A 26,730-nucleotide genomic window follows, 5' to 3' on the forward strand; every position below is an offset into this window, starting at 1 on the left:
CCTCCTTGCCTTGCAGCGGCAGAGATGCAGGAAGCTGCTGTTTTCCAATGATCTCTTTCCCACTAATTCAATCTATGTTCTCTCTGCTACCTCTGTTGACTTTCTTTAGTCTCATACCAAACAAAACAAAACAAAACAAAAAAACAAAACAAAAATCCATTTGAATTTATCTGTTTAACACTCTCCTCAGACATTCTCTGCCTCCAGTCTTATTTATAACATTCTCCTTCATTCAATTTCCTTATTCTTCCTTCCTTCTCCTTTGTCTCCATAGGTTTCTTTCCATATTCCACTCTTTTCTGAACTTTTTTCTTTATCTTTTCTTTTATTGTCTCCAACTTCACTGTATTTACAGTTGTCCATTCAACTTCCTCCCACAAAAGTTTTCTGGCTTTGTTATATGACTCCTCAGCCTATCTGACTCTTCCATCCCAGAATGTGGAGATGGGTAATTGTCCAGATTTGGTTGTAAAATCAGAGACAAGGAAGCAGTCATTCTTTCTGGCACTCCACTCAAAATAAGGGAAGTGTCAGTTCTCCAAGGTAGACTAGGAAACCAAAATCGCACAAGGTAATACTACTTTTATTACAAGGTTATAGTAACAGAATGTTGCACGTCTGAATGCCCTTCCCTCCCTCCCTTTATTTTCAGGAGAATTAGGGAGGCTCTTGTCTGAGACGCTTACTTGGGTTATAGATCTGGTCCAGACTCAAATTTCTTTTATCTGACCATTGTCTTGGTTGCAGCTCTTTCTTCTATTCCTCAGAGTATTCTTTCTGCCCATTATACGAAGAGAGAATCTTGATGTTAGTAAAAATGCAGTGGGCTTCTGGACAGTAACATCCTCAGGCTGCCATTATGGTCTCTGAAGAATTACTAGGAACCATTATGAGCTACTTATCAGATAGTAAAATAAGCCAATTAGTGATGGCTAGGGAGTTAGATAAATTGGAATAGGGATGTTTTAAATAAGCTGCATGCATATTATAAACAATAAGTAAGTTAAACAATAAATAACTAGGTTCAGAAATGCTTTCTATCAGCTTCAGTAGGTTAAAAAGCTGTATTCCTTAAATGACAAGATATTTGATAGCATGCACATATTTACAATGTGGTTATATGGAACAGTTCCTTCTCCAGGAAAGAACACTCAGAAGGTCCCCTTTATCTTCATCTTTAATGCAACACATCTGAGAGGTTCTCATCCTCCCTTTATGACTATACCCATTCTCTGAAGTGAAGTGCATGTCAACCTAAATACTAAAATGCAATTTGTGGAAACACGGGAAAAGAGGTTGACATTATGTTGCTTTGCCTTGCTTTGCTTATAATATATTCCACTATGTGTATATTACGTTTGGCAAGCATTTGGCTCCCTTTTGGTTTGGTTTTCTATGTTTTTCCAGTCCCCATTATAGTTGATTGCTTGCTGTTCTGTGATCCAATTATCTTAACATATTGTAACAATTGTTTTTATATGTTCTGTCATATTTAAAACTGCAAATACCACTGGTAACCAGAAAAGCAGAATAACAGTTTTGCAAATAAAACAAATTTCCAGAAAAATCAGAAAGAATTGTCTTTATTTTTCCAATGTTTTAATGACTCATTTTTCTTATTGCTCATGAAAGTTCTTCAGTGTTTTTTGTATGTGTGTGTGTGCATGCTTTATTTGTTGGTTTTATTATAGATAATGAAGTTTATATATAAGCTTGGGAACCTAGCCTAAGGCTAGAACATACAGTAAAAACTTTTAATAGTACACTTACCTTACTATATATACATATATTTACAACAGATTAACAACATTTTGTTCTAGATGAAAGGATGAGAACTCTGCATGCTTAAGAAATTAAACCAATAATAGTGTCTCCCTATCATCATTAAGACTTCTGTAACAGCTCATCTTCAAAGATTTAATTTTCAAAGCAGCATATATTAGAATATTTATATGACCCAATGGGTTAAAATGAATGCACTTTAGGGTTTATTTCTGACCCAAAATTAGCTTAAATTGAGAGAATTACCCTGAATAATTCCTGCTGATGTCAGTAGGGATATTAAAAATGCTAATTTACCATTCCAATTTGACAGAAAAGGAATAAAGAAAAGAAAAACATGTAACTATTTTGCTCAAAGCAGATGTTTCAATCACACTAGTGAAACAATTAACAAAACTAAAACCAAAAAACACAGTATCAGTGCATACTGATCTGTGCTTTAGATCCTATGGTTTGCCTATATTTAATGTTCAGCATAATAAATTAATGGATATGAGTTTGTGCAGATGCACCCTACAGTCCATTTAATGTGAAGAACAGCACATTTAGTCTGAAAAGTTCTAAATAAAAATAGTAGCAGTTACTAATGTAATGCTAAGCTAGATATTAGCAATTAACGCATACTTGAAAGATGTGTCAAAATACAACTGTGAAGTAGCTAAAGTGCTAAATGCTTCATAATACACAAAATTTGAATATAGCATGTATTCAACATACTACATAAGCTGTAATGAAAGCCCATAGATTACTTACTTACTGATTTTAGACTACTGCAATCATATAATTCTTGACAGTTTACAAGAAACAATAACATAGTGCAATTACAGAAACAGAATACAACAATAAACTCATCAATAGCTTAAGACCAGAACAATATATAAGTCATCCCTGCAGCACTATCCTAACTAAACGTATAAAGTTCTCCAGAAGAACTCAATTTTAATCTGTTTCTGGAAGGTCAATAGGATCAGAGCAAATCTAACTTCCAGTGGAACACTGTCCAATAGTACAGGGACCATAATAGGCAAATATCTCCTCCTAGCCTTGCTTCCCCTGAATTCACACTAGTGGGAAATTATCAACATTTTTTCTCAAGATGTTGTATCATGTGGGTTGAAGAAAGCAATCTTGAAGGTATCTCAGTATTAAGCCATATAAGGCTTCATTGGTTAAAATCAATAGTTTAAATTGCACCCTGAAACCTACTGGCAGCCAATCCAGGACTCTCACCACAGGTTTAATATGTTCATAGCATCTAGCACCAGTTAGCATACTGCAAGTTAATGAGTGGTCTTTAACAGCAGTTCTGTGTACAGGTCACTGCAGTACTCTAACAGATGGTGATGAGAGTATGAGATGACATTGCAAGGTGCTCATGTTCCAAGTATCTCTGCAATTGGTGCACAAGTCAGGACTGGTTAAAGAATTTCTTGGCCATGGCCTCCATTTGCCTATCCAGCAGTAGCAGTGACCCCAAGTCACAGAATTACTCCTTCAGGGGCTGTTCTGCCCCTTCAAGAAAACAGTGGAGCCATAAGAGACCATTAATAATAAGCAATTCCATCTTGCTGGGTTCAACATCAGCCTGTTCCTTCCCATCCAGACCCAGTAACTTCCAAATACTGGGACAAGACTTTGCCTACACTGCCAATATGGCCCAGGATGATGATATATAATTAAATATCACCAGCCTATTAAGGATACCACCACATGAATTGACAGATGACTTCTCTCAGTGTCTTCAAAGAAATGTTAAAAAATAGTGGGTAGAGGATCAAACTTATGGCACTCCACATATAAGAGGCCATTGGAATGACTTTTTCTACAACTACTGGCTAGAACCACCCACTGATGAAGCACAGTGCCCCCCACCTCGATAAACAATCCAGGACACAACAGTCAATGGCATCAAAGACTGCCAAGAGGTCTAATTGGACCAGAAGGTACACATTCCCCCATCTAAGTCCTTACAAAAGTCATGGACCGGACTAACATGTGGTTCCCATCCCACGTCCAGGACTGAACCCTGACTGAGAAGAGACCAGATAATCCATTCTAGGATGCTATGCCTCCTAGAATGTCTCTGGTTTTCTCACCAGTGGCTTCTAAAAAGGGAAGGTTGGAGATAGTTCTCCAATACAGCTAGATCAAGAGAGGGCCTTTAAGAAGAGGTGCACTACAGCCTCTTTCAAAGATGCAGAAAATACCCTTTCTGAAGGAATGAATTGACTACCTCTTAGATACAGCTAACCACATTTCCCTCAACTATCCAAAAGAGCCTAGAAGCACATGGATCTAATCTATACATGCAGATGACACATTAGCAAGCACCTGTTCACTTAATCAGTCTCAGTTAATATGGCAGATGTTGCCCAGTCACCATTGTGGATCCTGTCCATGAAGAATCAAGACACTGTAGAGTTTGTAGATAAAATGCTATACAAAACAGTTACAGATGCCAGGCAGAAGATCTACTGATGACTCTTTGTGTCACACAGAGTTGTTACTCTACCCAAGACAGCCTACCAATACAATTAGGGAGAAGTAAGAACACCTTCCATTGCCTTGGTGTGGACTCAAACTTTAGCTTGTAACCATGTTTGGTCAGGTTTACTTTCAATCTTCCTCCATGAGCACTCTAAGTGTCACTGCTAGGGTTGTATTTCCAAGAATTCCTCAACAAACCAAGAAGGCAATCCAGGATTTCCCAGCACAGAAAGGCCACTTGCGGGCAATCATATTGAGCCCAGGTTGCCTCTTGTTGCTGATAGCTAAACAGGCAGGTGATGGAACTGCCTATCAGATTCATGGGAAATTCCCCAAATACCTGCTGGAATTCTTTTGGATTCATAAGAAAAAGCAGCAGAGATACAGGTGCTACTATTTAAAATATTCCTTGACTGAAATTCAAAATAAGTTGTACAACCCAATCTTAATTTGAAATTCAGTAATATTCAGAATGCATTCCAGTAATTCTAAGAAGTAGAAATATTTACATAGAGAACTATGAACAGGTGAGGGGTGAGTAAGGGATACAAGAATTTCCCCAAGTAACATTAGAGACCAAGACACATAACACTTTTAAAGATTGGGCAAGATTATTGATAAGACAACTCCAGCACCATATCAATGAATTTCATACATTTTGAACATTTTAAAATCATGTTGCAGGCTTTTAATTGCAGCTGCAATAAATGGGTATGACAAGTTTCTTTAAAAATATTCATAAATGCTTTACCACCACCACCAAAAAAAAAAAGATTTTAACATCAAATTAGCCATCAATATACTTACCTATCAAAACTATCACTGTATTTTATGAAGCTCTCCAGTTTTTCCTTAGCATATTCCACCACATCAGGATGAAGTTCTATTCCATGATTTATTCCAAAAGGGCCTGTAAATTAATATCCAGCAACCATGTAAGACTCATTGAATCAATGGGTATATTTTTATAAAACTGAACACTGATGTGAATGCTAAGCAACATTATCTTTGTTTGACAATTATATACCACTTGGTAGATAGTGGGAATTTATGTATTTATTACAAAAGGGAAACTGTGCTTAACCTTGCTTTGCAACCAAAGCCACTGTCTGTGTGGTTATGTTGGCAACCTCATTCATGATACTGGTAGGTGCAATTTTTATTCAAACTACATAGTTCTGCTTATAAAACAACAGAAAAAAATCCAGAATAATGCTTAGCAGATTTTTTTTTTTTTTTTGCACTGAAGGAAGGCAGGAAGATGTACTTCAAAATTCCTTCTTCATTTACCAGGGAACATTTATTGGATTATGCTATTTTTCCCCACTTTCTCTCTCACTTTCTTAATAATGAATAAAGACATAATATCCAAATTTAAGTCACAACTTAAATGTCATGATTACTATATTTTTAAAACAATTGAAGGGTTTCTTATTTTCTACAAGTGGGCAGCACTGCCATAAAAATTATGCTATAAACATCTGCAAAGCCACAAAGCTCTTGGTAACTTAAGGAGTTTTGATCAATTACGTAACAAGAACATTAATTTGAAAAGCTACTTGCTAATATCTTACAAGTTTGGGAGGGGCATAAACATGCTAGTTATAAAACTGAGAATACCAGTAAACTAAGCCTATATAAAAGAATGTTTAATAATTTTTAAAATATTACCTAATATTAATCCCACCATTGTACTTAAATATCCGGTTCCACTACCCAGATTAAGAAAAGACAATCCAGGCTGAAGCTTTAATGCTTCCATGACTTCAGAATAAATGCATGGTGCTGATAAATGTATATTTCCATGCTTCCAAGCCAAGTCTTTATATGCATTGTCTCTATAGCCTTCCAGATAGTAATTGCCACGATCAATAGCTCTGAAGGCTTGTTCTACTCGCTCAGTGCGAATATATTGTGCTTCTTTCAAGTTATCAATCAAATCATCATTATCTTCGCCTGCACTCACAGCTCCTCCCATGATGATTGTCTTTTAACAATTCAATTAATTTTGAGAGTACATTGGTAGGTGCTTGTCTGATGTTTCCACATAGAAGATCCAATCCAGTCTGGCTCAATACTGCTTTGCAAGAGAATCCTAAAAGATTTTTAAGAAGACATACTTTTATTTTCACAAGTTGTAAAAATGTAACTAAATTCAGAGATAATTGGATAGGAAAATTAAATAATGTTATTTGATGTCTAATATTCTGGACATAAGATTGCTGACTTAAACCAAATACTCAGTATATGGTACAAGTCCTCAGAATTTGTAGAAAGCCTTACTAGATGAAAGTAATCCATATCAGCCACCCCAAATGGAACTAGGTCAAAACAAAGCTGGTCTGGAAATGTACAGTTGATCCTCCGTTGAAAACAGGTCTATTAAGAGAAAAGAGCATGTCTGTATGTTAATTGTCCATTCAGAGAAATGCCCAGATAAATAGTAAGCAAAATTGTTATTTACAAAGAAAATGTTATAGTATCCAGCACCTAAACATGGCAGGTTTTATATATTTTTCTTATTGACTATGGAATACATTATTTGACATTCAATCTCCTTTTGAAATATAGCCTCCATGCAGAAAGCACTGGAAAAGATAATATTGAACTGGGTATTATGATTTTAAAATCTATTTGGATTAGGTTTTATAATAATAAAAGGTTTCAGTTAAATCTTGAATTTCCTTATCAAAAGCATACTTGTCTCCTTATTTATTATAAGGGAAAAAAAACAGAACAAAAAGTGTGTGAAGAATTGTGGAAGGAGACATGAATCAGCAAAGTTAGTTACATTAAAAATCCTTTAAAATGAACCTTGGTCTAGTCCAAAGTTAAACATTGTTACCTCTGGGAAAGTTAAAGATAGATTTAACCTTCTTTCACTCAAAACAGTGACACTTGAAAACCCAGTTAATTAATTAACAGAGCTTTTTTTCCCCCAGGAAACTACACAGAGGTTGTTAAAATTATTCAGTTTCTATGGAACAGTAACAATAAACTATATGAGAAAAAAGTATATATAACATCAAAAATGTTTGAGGTTGTAATTTACATGCATCCTGAGAAAACAAAGTATTTGTTGAAGATTACAAGAAGTTCAACTATATTCATTTTTTTATTATTGTTATTATTATTAATATTCACTCAAGAAAACAAGAATTGACAATTTCTGGTTAGTTGACTATTACATAACCTTGGTTCCTTGCTATGATGAAAAGTAAGCTATATTCTGTTAATAATATGGCTTAATTTTTTAAGAATTTCAAAGGAAAGAATTTCTCTATCACCACATATTATATACTATTAGGAGAGAACAACTCAAACACACAACACAGAAAGGAAACAAAGCCACACAATCCTTACTCCAGATTCTGTTTAAAGAGACTCCATTCGTATTTTCTTAAAAGGCCAATTATAAAATTAAGGATTGCTAATTGTTTTTCACTATGGTGTGTATAAAAAAAGGTCACTATGCCAGTTTAATAATCAAAATAAACTGTCAGAATATCCTAGAAAAAAGAACTGGGCAGCAAATCATAAGATATCATTCTGTCATATGTGATAGAAAGTAAATGCTCCTGCAGTTTGACTGGAATCTAAACAATCTAATCTGCACAATTGTTAATGTAATGTGACCTATTTCATCATATATATAAACTAATATAGTAAAGGACCTCAGGTTCTAATTTTGTGCTTCTGTTTTACTTTTTTTTAAAAAATAGATGTTTTCTCAATGAATTGTGTCCAATGCAGATTCTAGCAGAATAAGTGCTTGGCAAGTGAATGTTCTGCTCCCTCCATACTACAGTTTCCTGTGCCTTCTAAAATTCTTCTGAGGATTGGAGGAATCTCAGAAAAGTCTGGAATATAAGAATCAAAAATGTGCCTAAGACACAAATAATAATAATAATAATAATAATAATAATAATAATAATAATAATTATTCATCTTCTTCATCATCATCATCATCAGGCATAGCCATGTAACAATTGTTTATTAAACGTTTACCCAAGACTCTAGAATATAGTAAAGCCTCAATTCACCCTCACATTTAGCAAACTTCAGATGCAGTGGACAATATCAATTTGCCATTTTCTGCATGTATAGAATCCCATTAACCATTTAATGGACATTCATATCTAACAGGCACCTCTTCCTCCAATTAGTTTGTTAAATCAAGAGTTTATTGTACAGTCATTTGGATTATATTTGTGTACCTATTATAGTACTTTACTAGCACTTAATTCTGAAAAAAAATCAATAGTTGGAAAAGAAATAGTGCATGTCATACAATAGAATAGAATGATTGGGAAACCCAACTTATAAAAAATAATGCTTTTAAAAAATTATTAATAGTGAAATACAGAAAATAACAATGCCAGCAGGAAAAAAAAAAGATAAATAATGGTTACAGTGAAGGGTATTTTTCCGACTATAAGACGATACTTTTTTCTAAAATCCTTACACTAAAAATTGAAGGGCGTCTTATTCAAGGAAGTCAGCCGAGGAGAGAAACGCGCAGTGGCAAAACTGCCCATACTTTGTCTCTGCAAACAGGCTTCCTCCTATTTCTAGCCTCCAATCACAAGTGAAATAGCTTGAGTCTGCAAACAGACTTCTTCCAATCACGAGCCTTATGTAACTGACGTCAGCTGATGCTGAACAAACCAATTGGAGGAAGTCTGTTTGCAGAGACAAGCTATTGGCAGTTTCACTCGTGATTGAATGTAATCAGATATGCAAAAGAGCCTGGAAATAGAGCTGCAGAGAGACGGTTTGGACCTCCTCCCACCGAGTGTATCAGGTAAATGGTAACTAATTACTAAATGAAAATGTGTTCTGCACTATCTTTAGAATATTGATTTCTTAATTTTGGGTTGGAAAAGTGGGGGTCGTCTTGTACATGGGGGCATCTTATTGACGGAAAAATATGGTACTATGGTAATTAAAATAAAGGTGAAAAAAGAGGGAATATAGTTAATTAACAGGAAAAAAAGAAAAAAATCTATGTAATCTATTGGTATCTATATAGATTAATTCAATTCTAAAATTTATCATTAAATCGATAATACAGAAACATATTAAATCCTTACTATACAAACATAATCTTTTTATTTTTAGAATACAAAGATTCTATATCCTGAATCCATTCCTTAAAATTAGGATACATTTCTTTCCATTTATGTAAAATGATCCTCTTTGCCACAATGCAGCCTCAGTAGAATCAAAGCTCGTCGTGAGAGAAAAAAAATCCATGTTTTAGGAATATAGTTCAACATCTTGTTAAAGTAACAATCACATTTCTTTCATAAAAGCAATGATTTGAAACTAAACTAAACCAGAGCTATACCTATAGCTGAACAAGACCAGATCATATGAGCAAAAAGCCTTCAGTTATCTTACAATGTCAGCATAAAACATTCTAATATCGAACTCTTTTAAAAAGTTATTTGGGGGGACCAAAAAACAACAAATAATATTTTCTGATGGATTAATTTCATGTTTTAATTTATAAGAAGTATATTTTATGTTTTACCTGGACATATTGATTCTCCAAAACTGGATATTCAAGTATAAAACTAATACATCCTGAAAGGGGTAATAATACCTAATTTTTCTTTTTGTTTTTCATCAATAAAAGGAATTCATGGTGAAGGTATATAGGTCACGTAAAAGCTATGATCTACATGACCTTAGATAACCAACATTATCTTTATTTAGGCCAAAGTTTTTTTTGGGGGGGGGTTTGGAAATTGGAAATGTTTGGCATTTAAAATACTGGAAATCTAAAATCCCATCTTTTTCACTATTGTAAGCGTGACTTTCTGAAGCAACAATTGTGTTATGCTATTTCTTAAAACAAAACTGTTTCCTGGATAACATGGACTAAAATAGTTGAAGCCAAATTTAACAGGGCCATTTAAGTTTTAGGATATGCTGGGGTAAATAGATAATCTTTAGCTATTCTTTAAAATCTAATGTGAGGGGGTCTGCCTCAGTTTCATTGGAAGTTATGGAAAAGACCTTCTAAAAACATGCCATAATAACCCTCACACAGGAAGGACTGGCAGCAGATGTCAGATTGTGGTGTGATCAGTATTAGGTGAGGTCCTATCTCAGATAACTAGGTCCAGAACTGTTTAGGGCTTTAAAGGCACTTTAAATTCGGTCCAGTATACTTAAATTATTGGCAACCAGTGCATCATTTACAGAGCAGGGGGAATGTACGTCCATCCTACAAAAAGGGCATTACAACAATCCAAATTAGAATTTACCAGTGCACGCACTACTGTTGTCATGCTATCTTAATAACTGCTTTTTACAAACAGCTTCACATTTAGTTTAAAAAATGCCAATTCTGGTTTGAATAGTCTTAACAAATGTCTATGAAAATCTTAATTTCTTAATTTATGTAACAAGCAAACAGATGCAACTGCTTGGCCAACTGATTGAAGGACAATACCTATACTAACTTTAATTTAATCAGAAATTAATGCAGATAACAGTTGGTTGCAGATATCATGCAGGTCTAGATATGGTTCGTGAGGACATCTCTTCAGGGGTGGAGCTTAGGACACAGTACTGCAGTCATTCTAACAAAAGTAGTAAGCACTCCTGAGGACACCATTGCAAGAGGAAGCAAAAAATACACAAAAATAATGTATATAAATGATCAGGACTATCAAAACTTGAAATTGGGACTGAAAATTTGAACAGTCAAATTGACAGAAACTAGTCACTGCCTTAGCAGGGAGTAGCATCTGGATTCAGAAGCTCAGCAGATTTGGGCCTGGTTAGTAACTGGACAGGAGATCTCCAGGGAATACCAGAGCTATAGGCTTTTCCAAACTATGTTTGAAAACTTCATGGGGTTCTGTGAATCTAAAGGCCAAAAAAAAAAAAAAAAAAAGACTCAAATGCACCCAGGGTTAGCCACAGAGGATTTCTATATATAATTAGCAATCTGAATTATAAATTCAACATACACCTGTTAAAAGACACAAATATCCACAGAAAGCTGCCATTTGTCAGTCATAATGGAAGTTATGAACTGGCTGAAATTTAAACAAAACAGCAATATGCATGACTGAATTAACTTTTGTTAGCTAGCATAGTATTTTGCTGCAGTAGTAACCTTGGTTAATCTAAGAAAATAACCATGATTGGCTCTACTTAAAATTTGGTCAAAAGACCACCCAAAAAAAATCCCACATCTATATTTTAGACTGAGAATTTTATTATTTTTTTTTAAGGATGGCTATGGCAAGCCACTTCTATGTAGTTGCCAACAAAATCCCATACAGTAACCAGAAATTGAACCTGAATATTTACCCAGAAACAGGACTTTTTATTTTAATATTGCTTGTAATTAGAGATGTCAAAAATAAAAGTTAATATTAATAAATTGTGCTTCTTCTATATAGCTTAGAGATGGTCAGATTTGTTCAACATGAAAACTAGATGCTGCCAAACAAATTGAAGTCAAGGTGCCAGTATGTAATTAATGAAGTATTTTCAGCAACTTAGTTTTAAAGCTTCCCCCATTCTGACTAGTTGAAAAATTCTGAATAGTATATACCCCACCTATAAACAAGCTGATTAAGAGGTATGCTTAGAGTATTTCAATCAGGCAGAACAATTTTTCTCTCTCAGCTTTGTACCCACCCATGACTACTTCACATTTGGCAGTAACATATACTTGCAAATCAGTGACACAGCCATAGGCTCACACATGGCTTCACAATAAACCAACATATTCATAGCTAACCTAGAGCAATGCTTTTGCAATGCTTACTATCCTTGAGATCACTGATGACATTTTATCATTTAGACCTATAGAAAAGAGTTTCTCATCAAATTCCATCATGACCTCAACAATTTCCACCCTGCCATCAGCCTCAGCCTCAAGCTATCTACAGAACAAGTGCATTTCCTTGATGTCATGGTAAAAACTACACAATGGACACATAAACACCACATTATTTAGGAAACTTACAGATCACCTTGCATGCCCATGTTTTCACTTTCTATCTGGAACACATCTGGTGGAAACAACTTACAGAAGCGACCTTCCCTGCAGGCTTTCCCATTGACTTTGCTTGTGGGAAGTCGGCAGGGAAGGTTGAAAATGGTGATCCCCTGACCATGGGACACTGCAACCGTTGTAAGCGTGAGCCAGTTGCCATGCACCTAGATTGTGATCACGTGACTGTGGGGGTGCTGGGACAGCTGGAACTTCAAGGACTAATCTTAAGTACCACTCTTTCAGTGCTATTGTAACTTTGAACAGTCACTGAACGAATGGTCATTAACCAAGGACTACCTGTATGCTCTTCCTCTAATACCATCTTCTGCCAAGAATGCTCTCTGGATTTTACAGGTACTTAGGACAAACAGCCAAACTTTGTGCAAAAGAATTAATGGACACATCAGACATCAGGACTCAAAACAAGCACAAAGTAAGATCAGAGAATTTCAACCTCCCAAGACAGTCCACTACAGAAGTTTAGCAACAGAACTGAGCAAGAGCTTGCTGAACATCAAGCAATTTCAAGCTATTTTAGAAAATCTCAACAAACCCAATGGGCTTTTAACACATGATTACTGTTTACTGATAAAGTACTTGAAATCTGTCTCACATGTAACCTGCATCTGCATTGTTGAAGAACCTTGCCTTCCCACCCTTTCCCCCTGACTCATCCCAATTAAATCCTACATCAGTTTAGCTATTCCATGCATCTGATGAAGTGAGCTGCAGGTCACAAAAGTTTATGCCTTTTAATAAAATTTGTTAGTCTGAAAAGTGGTTACCAGACTCCTCCTGATTTTTGTCTCTCAACTATTAACAGTGTCTTTCCACTGACAAACAGAAGGCTCTCTTTAACAGGGATATGGAACTTTTGGCCCTCCAAATTTTTGCTGAAATCTAGCATCCTTCATAAAGGATTGCAAAAGTCTCTAGGACAGGATTCCCCACTGTGATTCTAAAAGTTACACAAAAAATAAGAGGACTTCTGGGTGACTATTCCCCAGTGAGAGTTAGCAGCTGTCAAGGGATGTGATGTACAACATTCCTTTTGTCCTAAAAATGCCAAGAGCTGAAGATAGCTCATGGGCTCAACAAAGACTTATGTTTTATTAAGGACTATATCATAAAGCATCAGAAAAGATGATAAAATTTGTTTACATCATTATCTAAGTATATGGCTGTACAATATTTGCTCGTTCTGAATATTATAGGGTTAGACATACTCTATTCCAATCTATTTTAACATAAAGTTTTTTTGTATCAAATTACTGTATCATGAACAAAATGCAAATGACATTAAATTCTAAAAATATAAAATGACTAGTCCTGACAAAATATGCATTACTGACCAAACTGTAAACCTCTTTAGGCCATGGAAATAACAGGAATAGTTCACATAAACTCACTAGATAATATACCACTAAATACACTGCAGGATATACTTTATATTAAGCAACAATATGAAAAACAGAAGACAAGCACAGCCATTCTATTATCAGCTCATACCAGATGAGCAGGAACAGGTCTGTTACAAAATTCTACCTTGTCATCAGATTATAATGCTACTTAGAGTGCCCTAATGTATTAGCTTGTGTTGTTATGCTGGCAATGCTTGCACAAGAAGCAAACATAGAAAAAACAAAGTTTGCTGAAATAGCAATAATATTCTGCCTATCAGAAAAAACTTTTGTGAATATTTAAGATATTTCCATGGCTATCAGCTCGTCACCATATCCAATTTAGCGAATCGCTGCTTATAAAAAGCTATAAATGATCTGGTCTATTTCAAGGAGTATCTACACCTTTGTCAATAGGAGTAACCTGTATGCATTTAAAACCTGCCCTTGAAATAATGTTCTTACTCAATTTCACCAAAGAACAGCATTAAGAATTATAACTACAGTATTACAAAAGTAAAATGACAAATGTGTTTTTGAAACACAGTGAAAAAAAATTAAAGTATCACTGAAACACAGTCTTAAATAGGAATGAATTTACCCAGCTTAGCAGATAATCAGTTTTGCCTCAATATAAACTGCCAGCTAACCTGAATTGCCTTAGTAGGTATTTCAAACCTGGAAGAAGCTACTAAGGTCCTCTTTCACCAATTTTCTTCAAATAGTGTTATCAACAGTAGATGGCAGCTTCATTCAATAAACAAGAATTTTTCTGGGTTTATCCAAACTTTCAAATGGCTGGCCTTGGAGTTTTATCAGGAAACAAGAAGCATATATTTTCCAGAAACAAGATTTAATTTGTTCTTATGCTTATTCTGTTGTTTTAACTTCTTTATGAGTTGTTTGGAAAATTTGTATAACTGTGTTTTCAACAGGGGTTTGGTTAACATAGATACCAAAGCAAAAAACTACTTAGAACAGTCAAAGGAAACCCACAAAAGGAAGCAAAATGAAAACTACATGAAGAATGTAGTTAATTCAATATTTTGAATTAATATTTCCATTTATGTTTATAACCAAGGACTAATTCCAGATACAGTATTTCAACTGGCTGAGAACCTACTGTTAGATGTCCAAAGTTAACACTTCATTTTAGCTACTTGGCAATGTACTTTTACTGATATTGTAAACTTATGCAATTTGCTATATGATGCAACTTCACTGGCCTACATTACAGAGCTCTTGTAAAGATGACTGAAAACATGTGAAATACTTTCTGCAGCTACATTTCTCATGATTGCTATTTTTTATCTAGCTGCTAAATGTATAATGTATAATACATTTTGAGTAATAAATATTTAATTAAGCATGAAAAAAAATCTTTTCATGATTTTTTCTTAATCGAAATACAGTTTTTTTAACAAACTTACAGGTAGTCCTCAGTTAATGACCACTCATTCAGTGACCGTTCATAGTTATGATGATGCTGAATGAGTGTTACTTATAACCAGTCCTTGAAGTTCCAGCCTTCCCAGAGCCCCCGCAGTCATGTGATCATGATCCAGGCACTTGGCAACCAGTTTGCACTTACAACAATTGTAGCATCCCAATGTCATGGGATTGCCATTTGCAACCTTCCCTGCTGGCTTCACACAAGCACAGTCAATGGGAAAGCCGGCAGGGAAGGTCACAAGTTCCTTCTGTAAGTCACTTGCACCCTTGTGGCTTTTTCTCCCGAGGAACACGGCTACACAGCATGAGATCCCAGGGATCTCGTACTCCATAGCGTGCATCCCCACAGTACCCCCCGTGCAGCCTCCCTCACTCAGCAGCAGCCATCCTTGGCCCCATCACACTTGCAGCACAGCAGCCACTTACCCACCCGCCAGCCTGCTCGTCAACCACCCAGGACTTGCAACTTCCTGCTGGATTCCCCACTGACTTTGCTTGTGGGAAGCCGGCAGGAAATCATGAGGAGATCCTCACTTAACGACCCATGATCCTCACTTAACAATGGCAACAGGGACTGCTGGGATTGCTGTCACTAAGTGATGTGGCCACGTGACCTCATGCTTTATGACTGCATTGCTCAGCGATGGAAATTCCGGTCCCAATTACCATAATTAAGCAAGGAGTATCTGTACTACTTACTTCTCTCTCATATTACATAAACTTTTACTGAATAAAGTTTAGTTGTTCTTCACAATAGAAGAATGGAAGAATGACTACACAGTGATCAAAATACTACAACTAAAAGCTGTCTGAACTAGAGATGCAAGATGTAAAGAAATAATGGAAGAATGAGGTACAAAAATCATGGAGAGAAAATAATTTTACAATACTTGCACACACATGTGCATATTTTAATGCTTATATCAATCATGAACATAAAATCATACATATATTTTACTACTTAAGGGGCAAAATACATTGCATAACTTGTAAATGATAAAGAGCAGTTGCTTTGGGCTTATTTCACCCTTACCAAAGTGCTATATGCCAAGGCTCCTATTTGCTTCCCATGTCAATCTGCCCTCTTTTTTAGTTGTTTCTGTTAAGAGTATGAGCCTACTGACAGGGACTACCTCTTCATCTCTGTAAAATAGTAAGACAGTTCCAGACACTGGTAGAGACTTCTCAGCCTTTTGGCTAACATCAAGTGTAGCATGTGTGTGTGACACAGTACTAATTTATGAGAGCTTAACATATAGTTAACAGTATTCAAGTAATAATTTGACAGAGCTGCAAACTGTTACATTCCACTTGGAATCCTATACATATTTACTCAGAATTTCTAGAGTTCAATTTAACTTGTTCCTAAGAATACAGCTTAGATGCATAACTGTACAGTTTAAGAACCTATACATAACTTAGTTTATACTGTCTGGAAATGAGAATAAAATGAAAATAAAAAGTAATCACATTGTAATAACAGGATTTAATTACTATATGAATGTTTGAAAACAGAAAATCTAAGAAATTATAACTGGCATTTTTAACACTTCAGAATATCACTGAAGAGTTTGACAGTATCAACATACAAAAAACAGCTCAATCCTAGGCATGCATATGCATAGTCCTGGAAAAGTCAGTCCTGTTGAGCTGAATATTATTTATCCTTAAAAATAATATCATAATTCAAGTTTCTAATTAGACAAATAATCTGGAAACTTAACAGTTTATCTATGTGCTATCATAAATTGTGCTTGCTTTTAAACATTAGACCACCTCAATTGATGAGGATATCCATAGTTACTAATCATCATGGCAAAATATTAGTTATGATATCAGAGGTGTTATATATCTTTCAATACTAGCTGTGTAGTATTTGATAAGGAAGATTCAATTATGCTTAAGGACTTTGTATAGACAACTGTTTCAGCATTGTAAGAAACATATGCTGAATTAGGTAGGATTTTTGTCACAAAGCTGCAACTTTTAATTTGCAACTTTCATTGAACTTCAGAGGCAACAGGAACTGGGAATATTGCACAAGTTGGAATAAGCTTTTAAGCTTGCTTTAAGAGATAAAGTGAGAAAATGAACGTGTATGGCAAAGAAGAATTTGCAACATGAAAAATAATTCCACGGGAAAAAAATAAGACGACTTGTAACACTCTACTATTGTACCAGATATAGCTAGCTTTCAGCATTCCACAAGTTTTATATCTTTTCAAACATCAAGAATTATATACATAGTAGTAGTGCGATAACTTTATTCCCTGGATGCAAGAAAGTTTCAACTATGTAAACTGGATTGTAATATATTCAAATAGTGCACTAACTTAATAACTTATTTGAATTAAAAATATGATCCTTCCACCAAACTTTTTTTTTTTAAGAAATGGGTGCAGGAAGTCCTGAATTTTTTTCTGTAATTTTGTGTTTTTACACTATTTTACTTGATCTGCTGGGATCTCCATATATCCTAGCCAGAGCATTACAACATTGAATTTTATTAATACTGTATTAAAAGACATTTATCTTGATTACATTATGTATCAGCAGCTATTGAAGGCTGGTACATAATGTAATCAAGATAAACATATTTTAATTTGGGAGGCACTTAATTGAGCACCCAGAGAAAGCTAAACACTTCCAAAGTGCGGGGGGACGGGGGAGAAAGAAACCCAGTAGGCCCTCAAGTCACAGCAAGGCACCGCAGCCCAGCTTCTTTAAATCTGCCTACAAAGGCAGCCTCCTTCTCTCCTCCAACCCAACAGCAAGAAGCTCTACTACAATCGACCCCGAGTCCGTCCCTCTCTCGCTCAGTAGAGGCTTCCTGTAAACCGAACGAAAACGTGACAAGCTCCGAGCAGGAGCAGCCGTGCTTGCCGGATGCGAGAAACTCAACCGTTTTAGCTCCACTGCTAAGCCATGGCGTGTCCTATCTTGGGCAGCCTGTCGGCGACGTTAAACACGCGCGTGAACTTGAGCGTCTTGCAAGGAACTGTGGCAGGCATACAAGGGGGCGGAGAAGAAAAGCGAGAAACGAATTTCTTTCCTTCTTCTCTTTTCCTACCTTGTGCAGGGGAGAGTCGGGTGCTCTCCGCCTCTTTGTCGTTGGGTGGCTCGTTTGATCTCTTCCTCTTTGGCACCTCCTCAACACCAAGCCAACTGGCAGCCAAAAACAGAGCAAGGAAGCGGCGGCGGCGCCTCCAACTTGTTTATCCTTTTATAGTCCCAGCAACGCGGCAAACGCTCGGGGCAAAAGGGGCCGCCTCGTTAAGAGCTGGAGGTGGTGGCAGGATAGCATTCGTCGCCCTTCCTCTGCCCTCAGCCCCGAGCCCTTTCAAACGATCCAGGGTTCAGGGACTAGACCCCTCAGAAACGGCAGGGGGGGCGCGAACGGTCTCCTGCGAGGAACGGTAGCCACTTCGGGGAAACCCCCCCCGCACTTTCCCAGAGTCACGGGCGCTGGGGGGGAGAGGAGGGGCCAAGGAAGCGCCAGGGGCAGTTGGTCCCCCGGAGCTTTCCAACGGCCTTCAGAGGGCCACTCTCGCCGGCCAGGTCATTCGGCGCCCTAAGGGCCGCCTCGCGCCGCACGCGCCCGTTGGCTGCCCTTTTTCTGTCAGTGCCCCCATCCGACTCACCTTCCACACGTCCTCTGCGTCCTGAAGGGGGCTGAAGCTTTGAGGGAATGTTGTTGGAAGTAAAGCGGAACCAACCACTTAGGAAAGAAAGAGACGTTTCGGCTCCGAGTCAGAAGATGATGCTGCCGACAGAGAGAGAGAGAGAGAGAGAGAGAGTGGGTTGCGGGGGGGAGGGGGGGGAGAAGGTTCCCCTCGCGGTCAGCCTCGTTCCGCCGTCCGCGATCGCCGATCGCGACTGTTTGTGTTGGCCTGAACGACGCCAAGGAGAAGGGGGGAGGGGAAAGAAGCCAAACAGCTGAGAGGATGTAAACACTGAGGCCACGTGACCCTATCTCAGGGAGGTAGGCGGAGACGCTCCACCCTTCCTTCGGACTGGATACCGGGGTGTTGCGTCGGCTCCGCAAGCGGAGAGACTCCGCCCCGCAACTCGGCGACCAATGAAGGGGCGAAAGGGTTGCGTCAAAAGATGCGAACGTCAATCTAGCAGCCAATAGCAGTTCGCGAGTTTTAGGCTTTGTTTTTGCTTGCTCTGTCAAACTGCAGCCCTTCGGACAGAGATAGGGAGCGGTAACTTGTGAATGGAACCTGTTTCTTTTAAAACATGGAAAATATGATGCAGTAGGCTCCGGTATTAAATTTAGCTTTAGGCAAGTTTTTTTCTCAGTTTCACCCAAAAGAAAGGGAGCTTATTTTATGCTAATGTTATGTTATGTTCTAAAAAGATAAGGAAGGTGTTAATGCTTTTATTTGTTTTGCTTTCGGTTACCAGGGTCAATGACAATAGCAGTTCATACCAAGTTTCCCTAAAATCTGTTCCCGTGAGTGGAGATGCACATACTTATGGTAGATAGTGTGCCCCACTTTCATCCCTGCTCTTATGCTTTCAAGGACAAACTTATAATCGAAAGGATTTTAAAAAGATCTTTCTCCAACTCTTTATTGCAATGGCAGGCCCTGATTCATCAACTGTATATGTGTTAGTAGTGCTGCTATTAAAAACATATGAGCAGAGAACATTTTAAAGATTATCGAACTTCTTGGTATTATTCTTAAGCATATTCTTCCTAGAGGTTAAATCAACTATAATAGCTATGATGTACTTGTTTCATTCTTATCACATTTAAGTCCTTCATATATCACATGATACTTATATGCCTGTGTTTAAAGGACAAGGTCTGCTTAGTCTGATTGTGAATACAAACAAGTATGAACTGAAGGCTGATTGTCAGACTAGGGAAAATAAAGGGTGGAACTTGATTTTTTCTTGAATAGAGTACATATTTTCCCCAATTTCATTTACTTCATATATCTGGGGGCCTTTATAAGTGAGAACGCTGCATTTCTTAGGACATCAAAGATGAAGATTCCTTCCTCTCCTCTCCTCTCCTCTCCTCTCCTCTGCTGCTATTGGAATGCATTCTTGTTCTATTTTTTTTAAAGAACATTTTTGTATAGAACACTTTCCATACATTCTATTTTTTTCAGCACATCACTGTCTTTCCCCTGTGTAAATATACTGTTGAAGATCTTCCAAGTTAACAGGCACTTTGTAGTATATATTTACAAATATAGAGTGAGATTCGAGATTTGCTAGATAGTAAACAGAGTCTCTTGCCTATACGAAGGCAGGAAAGCACCTTAATGTCCACAAGTCCCAAACTCACTTTTCTTTCCTTTCCTGTGTCTCAGTGTCAGCTCTAAATTTACTTTTTTTTTTCTCAACATAGCCACCTACATTACATAATTTGGAAGTATAAATAGAAGATCTCCCCTCTTCTCATATGGTTCTTTTAATCTGAATTCCCCAAATGTTTATACATTAAGAAGAGTTGGCTAACTATTTCATTTCCATGGTAACGTATCATCAGTAGTGGGTTTTTTTGGGGAGGGGGGGATTGCTGTAGCATTGACATCAATAAATATTTGATTTGATTGATTTATCCAGCAGAAGAATATGGTAGTCCAAAATTGGTTTGACCAATTTAGCAGTCAGTAATTGATTGGTGGGTGTTTCTAATCTCAAAAAAGTAAAAGTAAAGTGATGTTTGAACTGAGTTTGACTCCTGGTGACTAATATGTCTTGGCATGCTGAAATGCTTTGCCATTGTCTTCTGCTGGGATGATTTTTAGATTCCTAGGTTCACCAAAAATACAATTGAATCAGGACTTTTCTATGGTGTTTTGTCAGTGATCCCATGTAACTGTATATGTTGATAAAGTACTATAATAAATAAATTTATATATGGTTGCATCACTTAACCCTTGTTAATATCTACATTTCCCTAGTCTATACACAGTTGGGATTAGGAGGAATTGCTACAATGATATACAGTGGTACCTCGGGATACAAACTTAATCCGTTCCATGACTCTGGACGTATCCCGAGTTGGTCGTAACCCGGAGCAAATTTCCCCATAGGGTTCAATGTAAATCCGGTTAATCCGTTCCGCCCTCCGCCCGAATTTGGTCGCAACCCGAGGCAATTTCCCCATAAGGTTCAATGTAAAGTACAATCCGTTCTGAAACATATGCATTTTATTTTTACACCACAAAAACATGAAAAACAGTGCAACTGGCACAACATGAAGAGGGAGAATGGGGTGGGGAGGCAGTTATTGGTTGGAGGGAGAGTCTCCTTCAGGGGTTTCCTCTCTTCTTTGCCTCTTAGCTGCAGGTTCAGTTCTGGGGAAAAACCTGTCTAAAGTCTGTTGTTTTTTCCTGTGCTGCATAACCCTCCAGAAATGAGAGAACACGTTATCGTTCATAAGATTCAGCACTCTGCTTGTCACAGTTTCTGTTGGGGTGGTGCTTCTCAATGAAATCCTGGCACTCATTCCATTTCTCCATGATGGACTTTATCGGATCACAGCTCACCTCCTCCCCCTCCTCCTCTTCCTCAGTGGAATGCTCCTCGCCTAGCACCTTCTGTTGCTCACTCTGGAGCTGAGCAAGTTCTTCTGTGGTCAGCTCCTCCTTATGGTCCTCAACAAGCTCCTCTATGTCCACATCATCCACAACCAGACCCATGCTCTTGCCCATGGACACAATCTCCTCCACTACCTCTGCATCAGACACTCACGTCCAGCAACACATTCTGGCCACAGTTTCCTCCAGGCTGAGTTTAAGGTCCGGCAGGTGACATCTTCCCAGGCTTTGTCAATGAGGCTGATGCAGTGGAGGACATTGAAGTGTTTTTTCCAAAACTCTTTGAGAGTCAAGGATGTTTCTTCGGTGACATTGAAACACCTGGTGAAGAGCGCCTTTGTGTACAACTTCTTGAAGTTGCAGATCACTTGCTGGTCCATGGGCTGCAGAAGTGTCGTGTTGGGGGGGAGGAACCTGACCTTTATGAAGTCGTACTCAGCGTCCATGTCATCCACCAAGGCTGGAGGGTGTGCCAGGGCATTGTCCATCAAGAGAAGGCACCTTTCAGGCAGCTGGTTCTCAGACAGGTATTTTTTAACGCTGGGTGCGAACACCTCGTGCAGCCATTCCATGAACAACTGCCTTGTGACCCACGCTCTCGGATTGGCCCTCCACATGACAGGCAGTCTGGCCTTGTTCACATTGTGCTCCCTGAATGCACGAGGGGTCTGGGAATGGTACACGAGTAGCGGCTTAATCTTCAGGTCGCCGCTTGCGTTCGTACACAGCAAAAGGGTCAATCTGTCCTTCATGGGCTTGTGCCCTGGCAGTGCCTTTTCCTCTTGCGTGATGTAGGTTCTCTTTGGCATCTTCTTCCAGAAGAGCCCTGTCTTATCGCAGTTGAACACTTGCTCAGCGACATACCCTTCCGCCTTCATGAAGTCCTCAAATTCTTTCTTGTAGGCTTTTGCAGCAGCCTTGTCAGAACTGGAAGCCTCACCATGTCTTGCCACACTGTGGATGCTACTTCTCTTTCGGAATTTCTCAAACCAGCCTCTGCTGGCTTTAAATTCCTCACTTGCTGCGCTGGTAGAGGGGTTTGTCTGCAGCAAATCACTGTGCAGCTTCCTGGCTTTCTCGCAGATCATAGCCTCACTCACACTATCACCTGCCAGCTGTTTCTCATTCAGCCACACCAACAACAGCTTTTCCACCACCAGCACTGGCGTCCTCTGCCTCGTTAAGATCGACACTCCTTTTGCCACATCAGCTCCTCTGATGGCATCTTTATTCTTGAGAATAGCCGAGATGGTCAACTTCGCCATCTTGTACTCCGAGGCCAGATCAGTCACACGAATGCCACGATCGTGCTTTTCTATAATTTCCTTCTTCAGTTTGATCGTCACTTTTCTCTTCAGAGCCTTATTCCCGCCAAGCTTGCTCTGCATTTTCTTTGGAGCCATGCTAACACGCACACCAAAAACCTTCGCAAAACACCGCAAAACACACCACAAGCCTCACCGAACATCTCCTTGCTACCGCGACCTCGCCCACAGGAAGCCGCGACCGCGTGGCAGCAGGGAAAATGCCCGCGGATCCGGTTCGTAAGTCGAGGCGAGTTCGTATCCCGAGGTACCACTGTATATCAAATTACTGCATCAATTGTTACTGTAAACCAAATTGAAAAACTAGCTTCCTAAACACAGAGCAACACTTTTCACAGTGTTATTGCGTTTATTCTGTTCTTCCTGTCTGGTTCTGGACAGTCAGGACAAATAACCAGTATTGTGTGAGTGTTATCATAGGAGAGGCATATTCATACTTCTGTGCAGCCACAAAGTTAATTAAGCCAACTTTGGAACTAGCGTTATCATTCTAATCCTATTTCACATGGTTGTTGGGTAGTATTGTACCCTTTGTATTGTATCCTGAGTGCCTTAATTTTTTCTAAATTATTAGAAAGAATTGGACTATACTGGTAGATAACTCATTCTCCAACAATCTATGCGTATGTGGTTGAAATAGCATCAGCTATGCATAAAAGGATGTATTAGAAATCTGGGAAAAACACATAATGAAATTATTATTGCTGGTCGCACAGTCAGCCAGATGTTTAGACTGGATTTGGTATTATTATTATTATTATTATTATTATTATTATTATTATTATTAATTTATATGCCACCCAACTCCCAGTGACTCTGAGCAGTTTACAAATTGTTAAAAACATTAAAACAAGAAAACAACACAAAACAAAAAATAACAAAGATGGCAGAGATAACAAACATAGATGGCAACAAAGAAAATGAAGAAAAGGGGGCTTCAATCACGCTCGCCAAATGCCTGGGTGAAGAGCCATTTCTTCAGACCCCTTTGAAATACCAGTAGAGTAGGGGCTGTTCAAATTCAAGGGGGACCTCATTCCAGAAGGCAGGTGCTGCTACAGAGAAGGTGCCCTAAGTATCCCCACCCTGCCAGATCGGATTGGCTGGGCAGATACTATGGGAGACAGGCAGTTCCTCAAGTAACCAGGCCCATGCCATGAAATGCAAACAGTTTAGACTTTCCCAGGGGATGGGTATTATATTTAAGCATCTGAAGAGAAGTTGAACTTCATGAGGTATTTTTGTATAATACATAAAAACACAATTTAATGACACCCCACCATCCCTGAACCCAATTGATAATCATTGCTTCAATTGGCTATTACCATAAATGTCTGAGTGTATCATTATATCTCCAACCTGGGATGCAGGTTACAGTATGTTGGCTTGCAAGATAATATATTGATTAAAGATCCTATCTTGATAGAATATTGTGAGTATGCTTGGGGTAAACTGGGCTTTGGATGTGCTTATGCCATACTTGCCAGTGAGCCAAAACTGACAGGTAATGTCCTTATCGATAGCAGGAAATACTGCACATAACATGAGTATGTCTAAAACTACTAACCTGGTTTTTCACCATTTATATCTGTTAAAAAAAATATGTTAAGGCTTTAGATGCCTAAAGTCAAATGGGTGGTGGAAGTCAGTGTCTAAAAGATCATCTGGTGATAAACATGGGCTTCAAGTAATCTTAACTCATCACAAAGTGATGATAACACAGAACATGGAAGATTGTGGCTTGGAGTATAAGAAGAGTAAATGGTAAAGAGCATGATTGAATTTCTTTAATGAATTAAAGAAAGAAATATATATATATGTAGCTGTAAAACTAAATTAAATTAGAAAGATGTCATAGTTCTTGAAGGTAGTCTAATACTGTGGAGTGAATTTGATAAATACACACAGGGAAGTGAACATATAGGTTTGATTATTAAAGAAAAGGCTGTGTCAGAAAGTATGAACTGATGTGGGACCACAAAACAGTAGGAATTTATAGTTTATGATAGTAGAATGTTATGCTTCAATGAACGGTGATAATGAAAGATAATAATGAATTTGGGGGAAAGTTGTGTAACATTCTGAATGAATGTGATCCAAGGCTGAAAAATATTCTATTAGGTAACATTAGCGGATGGCTAGAAATGAATGAGACAATGCAGAAAAAAAAAATGATTAGGCCATTCAAAGACTCAAGAACTAATGAGAATGGTAATTGCTTGGTGAATATCTGCTTAAAGAAACGCCTTTTTGTTTCAAATAAATGACTTAGGAAAAAGCCTATTTATATGTAAATATGATAAAGAAATAAATTTTTACCTAAAGTATGATTGTTTTGATTGTTTATTATGAAAGACTGAGAGAATTAATGAAGGTACAAGGGTGATTAGAGGTTCAGAATGTGAGACAGACCGTTTATTGGGAGAATCAAGAGTGAAACTTGGCAAAAAAATGGACATAGAAGACAAAGAAAGAAAAGAAAGAGAGAGAAAGTAGAATGACTACAGGAAGACAGATATAAGTCTGCTATAAAAAGATTGCAAAGGTTACATTTCAGGCTGAGCCTTATTTTTAATTTGGTTTAGATACTTCTATATTATACTTACAATGAGCCTGCTATCTTACAGTGAACCCCCAGCCTTGTTTTTCCTAGCTGATACCATCTCTGCTTGAAACTAGACTGTGATATTGGTTGATTAGCATTACTAATAAATGTAAAACTAGAATTACAATGTAAGATATGCATCGTGGTTGAGCTACTGGATTTGGATGATCATATCATTAAACATACTTTTAATGGAAAATGGGTTAAGTTGTGTTGAAGCTTAGCACTTTTTGTTTATGTTACTGTGGCCTTCCTATGTTGCCTGTAGCATAATAATACTGGAAGCTTAATCATAGGAAATAGGGAAAGACAATAAGTGAAAAGATTGGCTACTATCTAGAGGGACTAATGGACTGAAGCTGAAAGGGCATGAAATTGTACAGATGTATTGCTTTAACTACCAAGTATTTGGAAATGCAGCATCATGTACCACTCATGAAGACCTAAAGCTGAAACATTACCTGAAGGAAGCCAACTCCAGACTGGGTGGAGTTATGGGACCCAATTGAAAGTACAAAATGGAAAGGTGAAATGAATGAGAGGACCTCAAAGGCAATGGAGATTTGAGGACATACCTTGCTGTTGTCATGTTGTTGTCACTTGTTTGGCAAAAGAAATTAGGCATCTATTTCCTGGCACATGCAATGAGAGCAACATATGAATAATAGTGTTCTGATGCAAACTACTGAGAAATTTTGCTAAAGCTGTTAATTAATGTAATAGCTTAATTCATTTATTGTTTAAGAGAATAAGCATTTCTTAGGGGTAAACTACTGTTATAATATTTTATATTTTACCAATATTTTTCATTTGTTGTATAATTATGTTTCAATAGCTCAAAATAATGACAAAGCAACATTCATTAACTTGGGTGCCTATTTTCAATCTACTTTCTATCTCTTAAAACTTCTCTGTAAAACTTCTCTTTAAAATAATTTATGCTAATCCACACATCCCAGCTCAGTGTAGCAAAACTATTTATAAAACATAATACATTATATTGATCTTAAATATTAATCTGTATTTACCTCTCAAAGTTTTATAAATACTCTGAGTCAAACCTACAATTCATGGAAATGTCTAAGAA

The 26,730-nt window shown here is 37.6% G+C and overlaps 1 protein-coding gene across 10 annotated transcripts in view; it reads right to left on the reverse strand.

Moving 5' to 3' along the window:
* The window catches only part of PCMTD1 (protein-L-isoaspartate (D-aspartate) O-methyltransferase domain containing 1), a 54,596-nt gene extending 35,491 nt beyond the window's left edge, over positions 1 to 19,105 (reverse strand). The window contains exons 1-5 of one of the 10 annotated variants that reach the window (XM_025165898.2): positions 18,789 to 19,105; positions 6,553 to 6,648; positions 5,941 to 6,364; positions 5,077 to 5,179; positions 679 to 777 (exon numbers count right to left, since the gene is read on the reverse strand). In XM_025165898.2, the coding sequence (XP_025021666.1) occupies positions 711 to 777; positions 5,077 to 5,179; positions 5,941 to 6,247 (477 nt within the window). In that variant the 5' untranslated portion in view covers positions 6,248 to 6,364; positions 6,553 to 6,648; positions 18,789 to 19,105 and the 3' untranslated portion in view covers positions 679 to 710. Of the gene's footprint in view, positions 1 to 678; positions 778 to 5,076; positions 5,180 to 5,940; positions 6,365 to 6,552; positions 11,128 to 18,217; positions 18,712 to 18,788 lie in introns of those variants that run through there. The other 9 variants (XR_015794100.1, XM_088130995.1, XM_088130998.1 and 6 more) reach the window with 9 other exon arrangements.
* Positions 19,106 to 26,730: the final 7,625 nt, after the last annotated feature.

Source organism: Python bivittatus, unplaced genomic scaffold (genome assembly GCF_059951505.1).
Source record: "Python bivittatus isolate LINGU-HERP-01145 unplaced genomic scaffold, Pbiv_v1 ctg000840_np1212, whole genome shotgun sequence".
NCBI classification, from domain to species: domain Eukaryota; kingdom Metazoa; phylum Chordata; class Lepidosauria; order Squamata; family Pythonidae; genus Python; species Python bivittatus.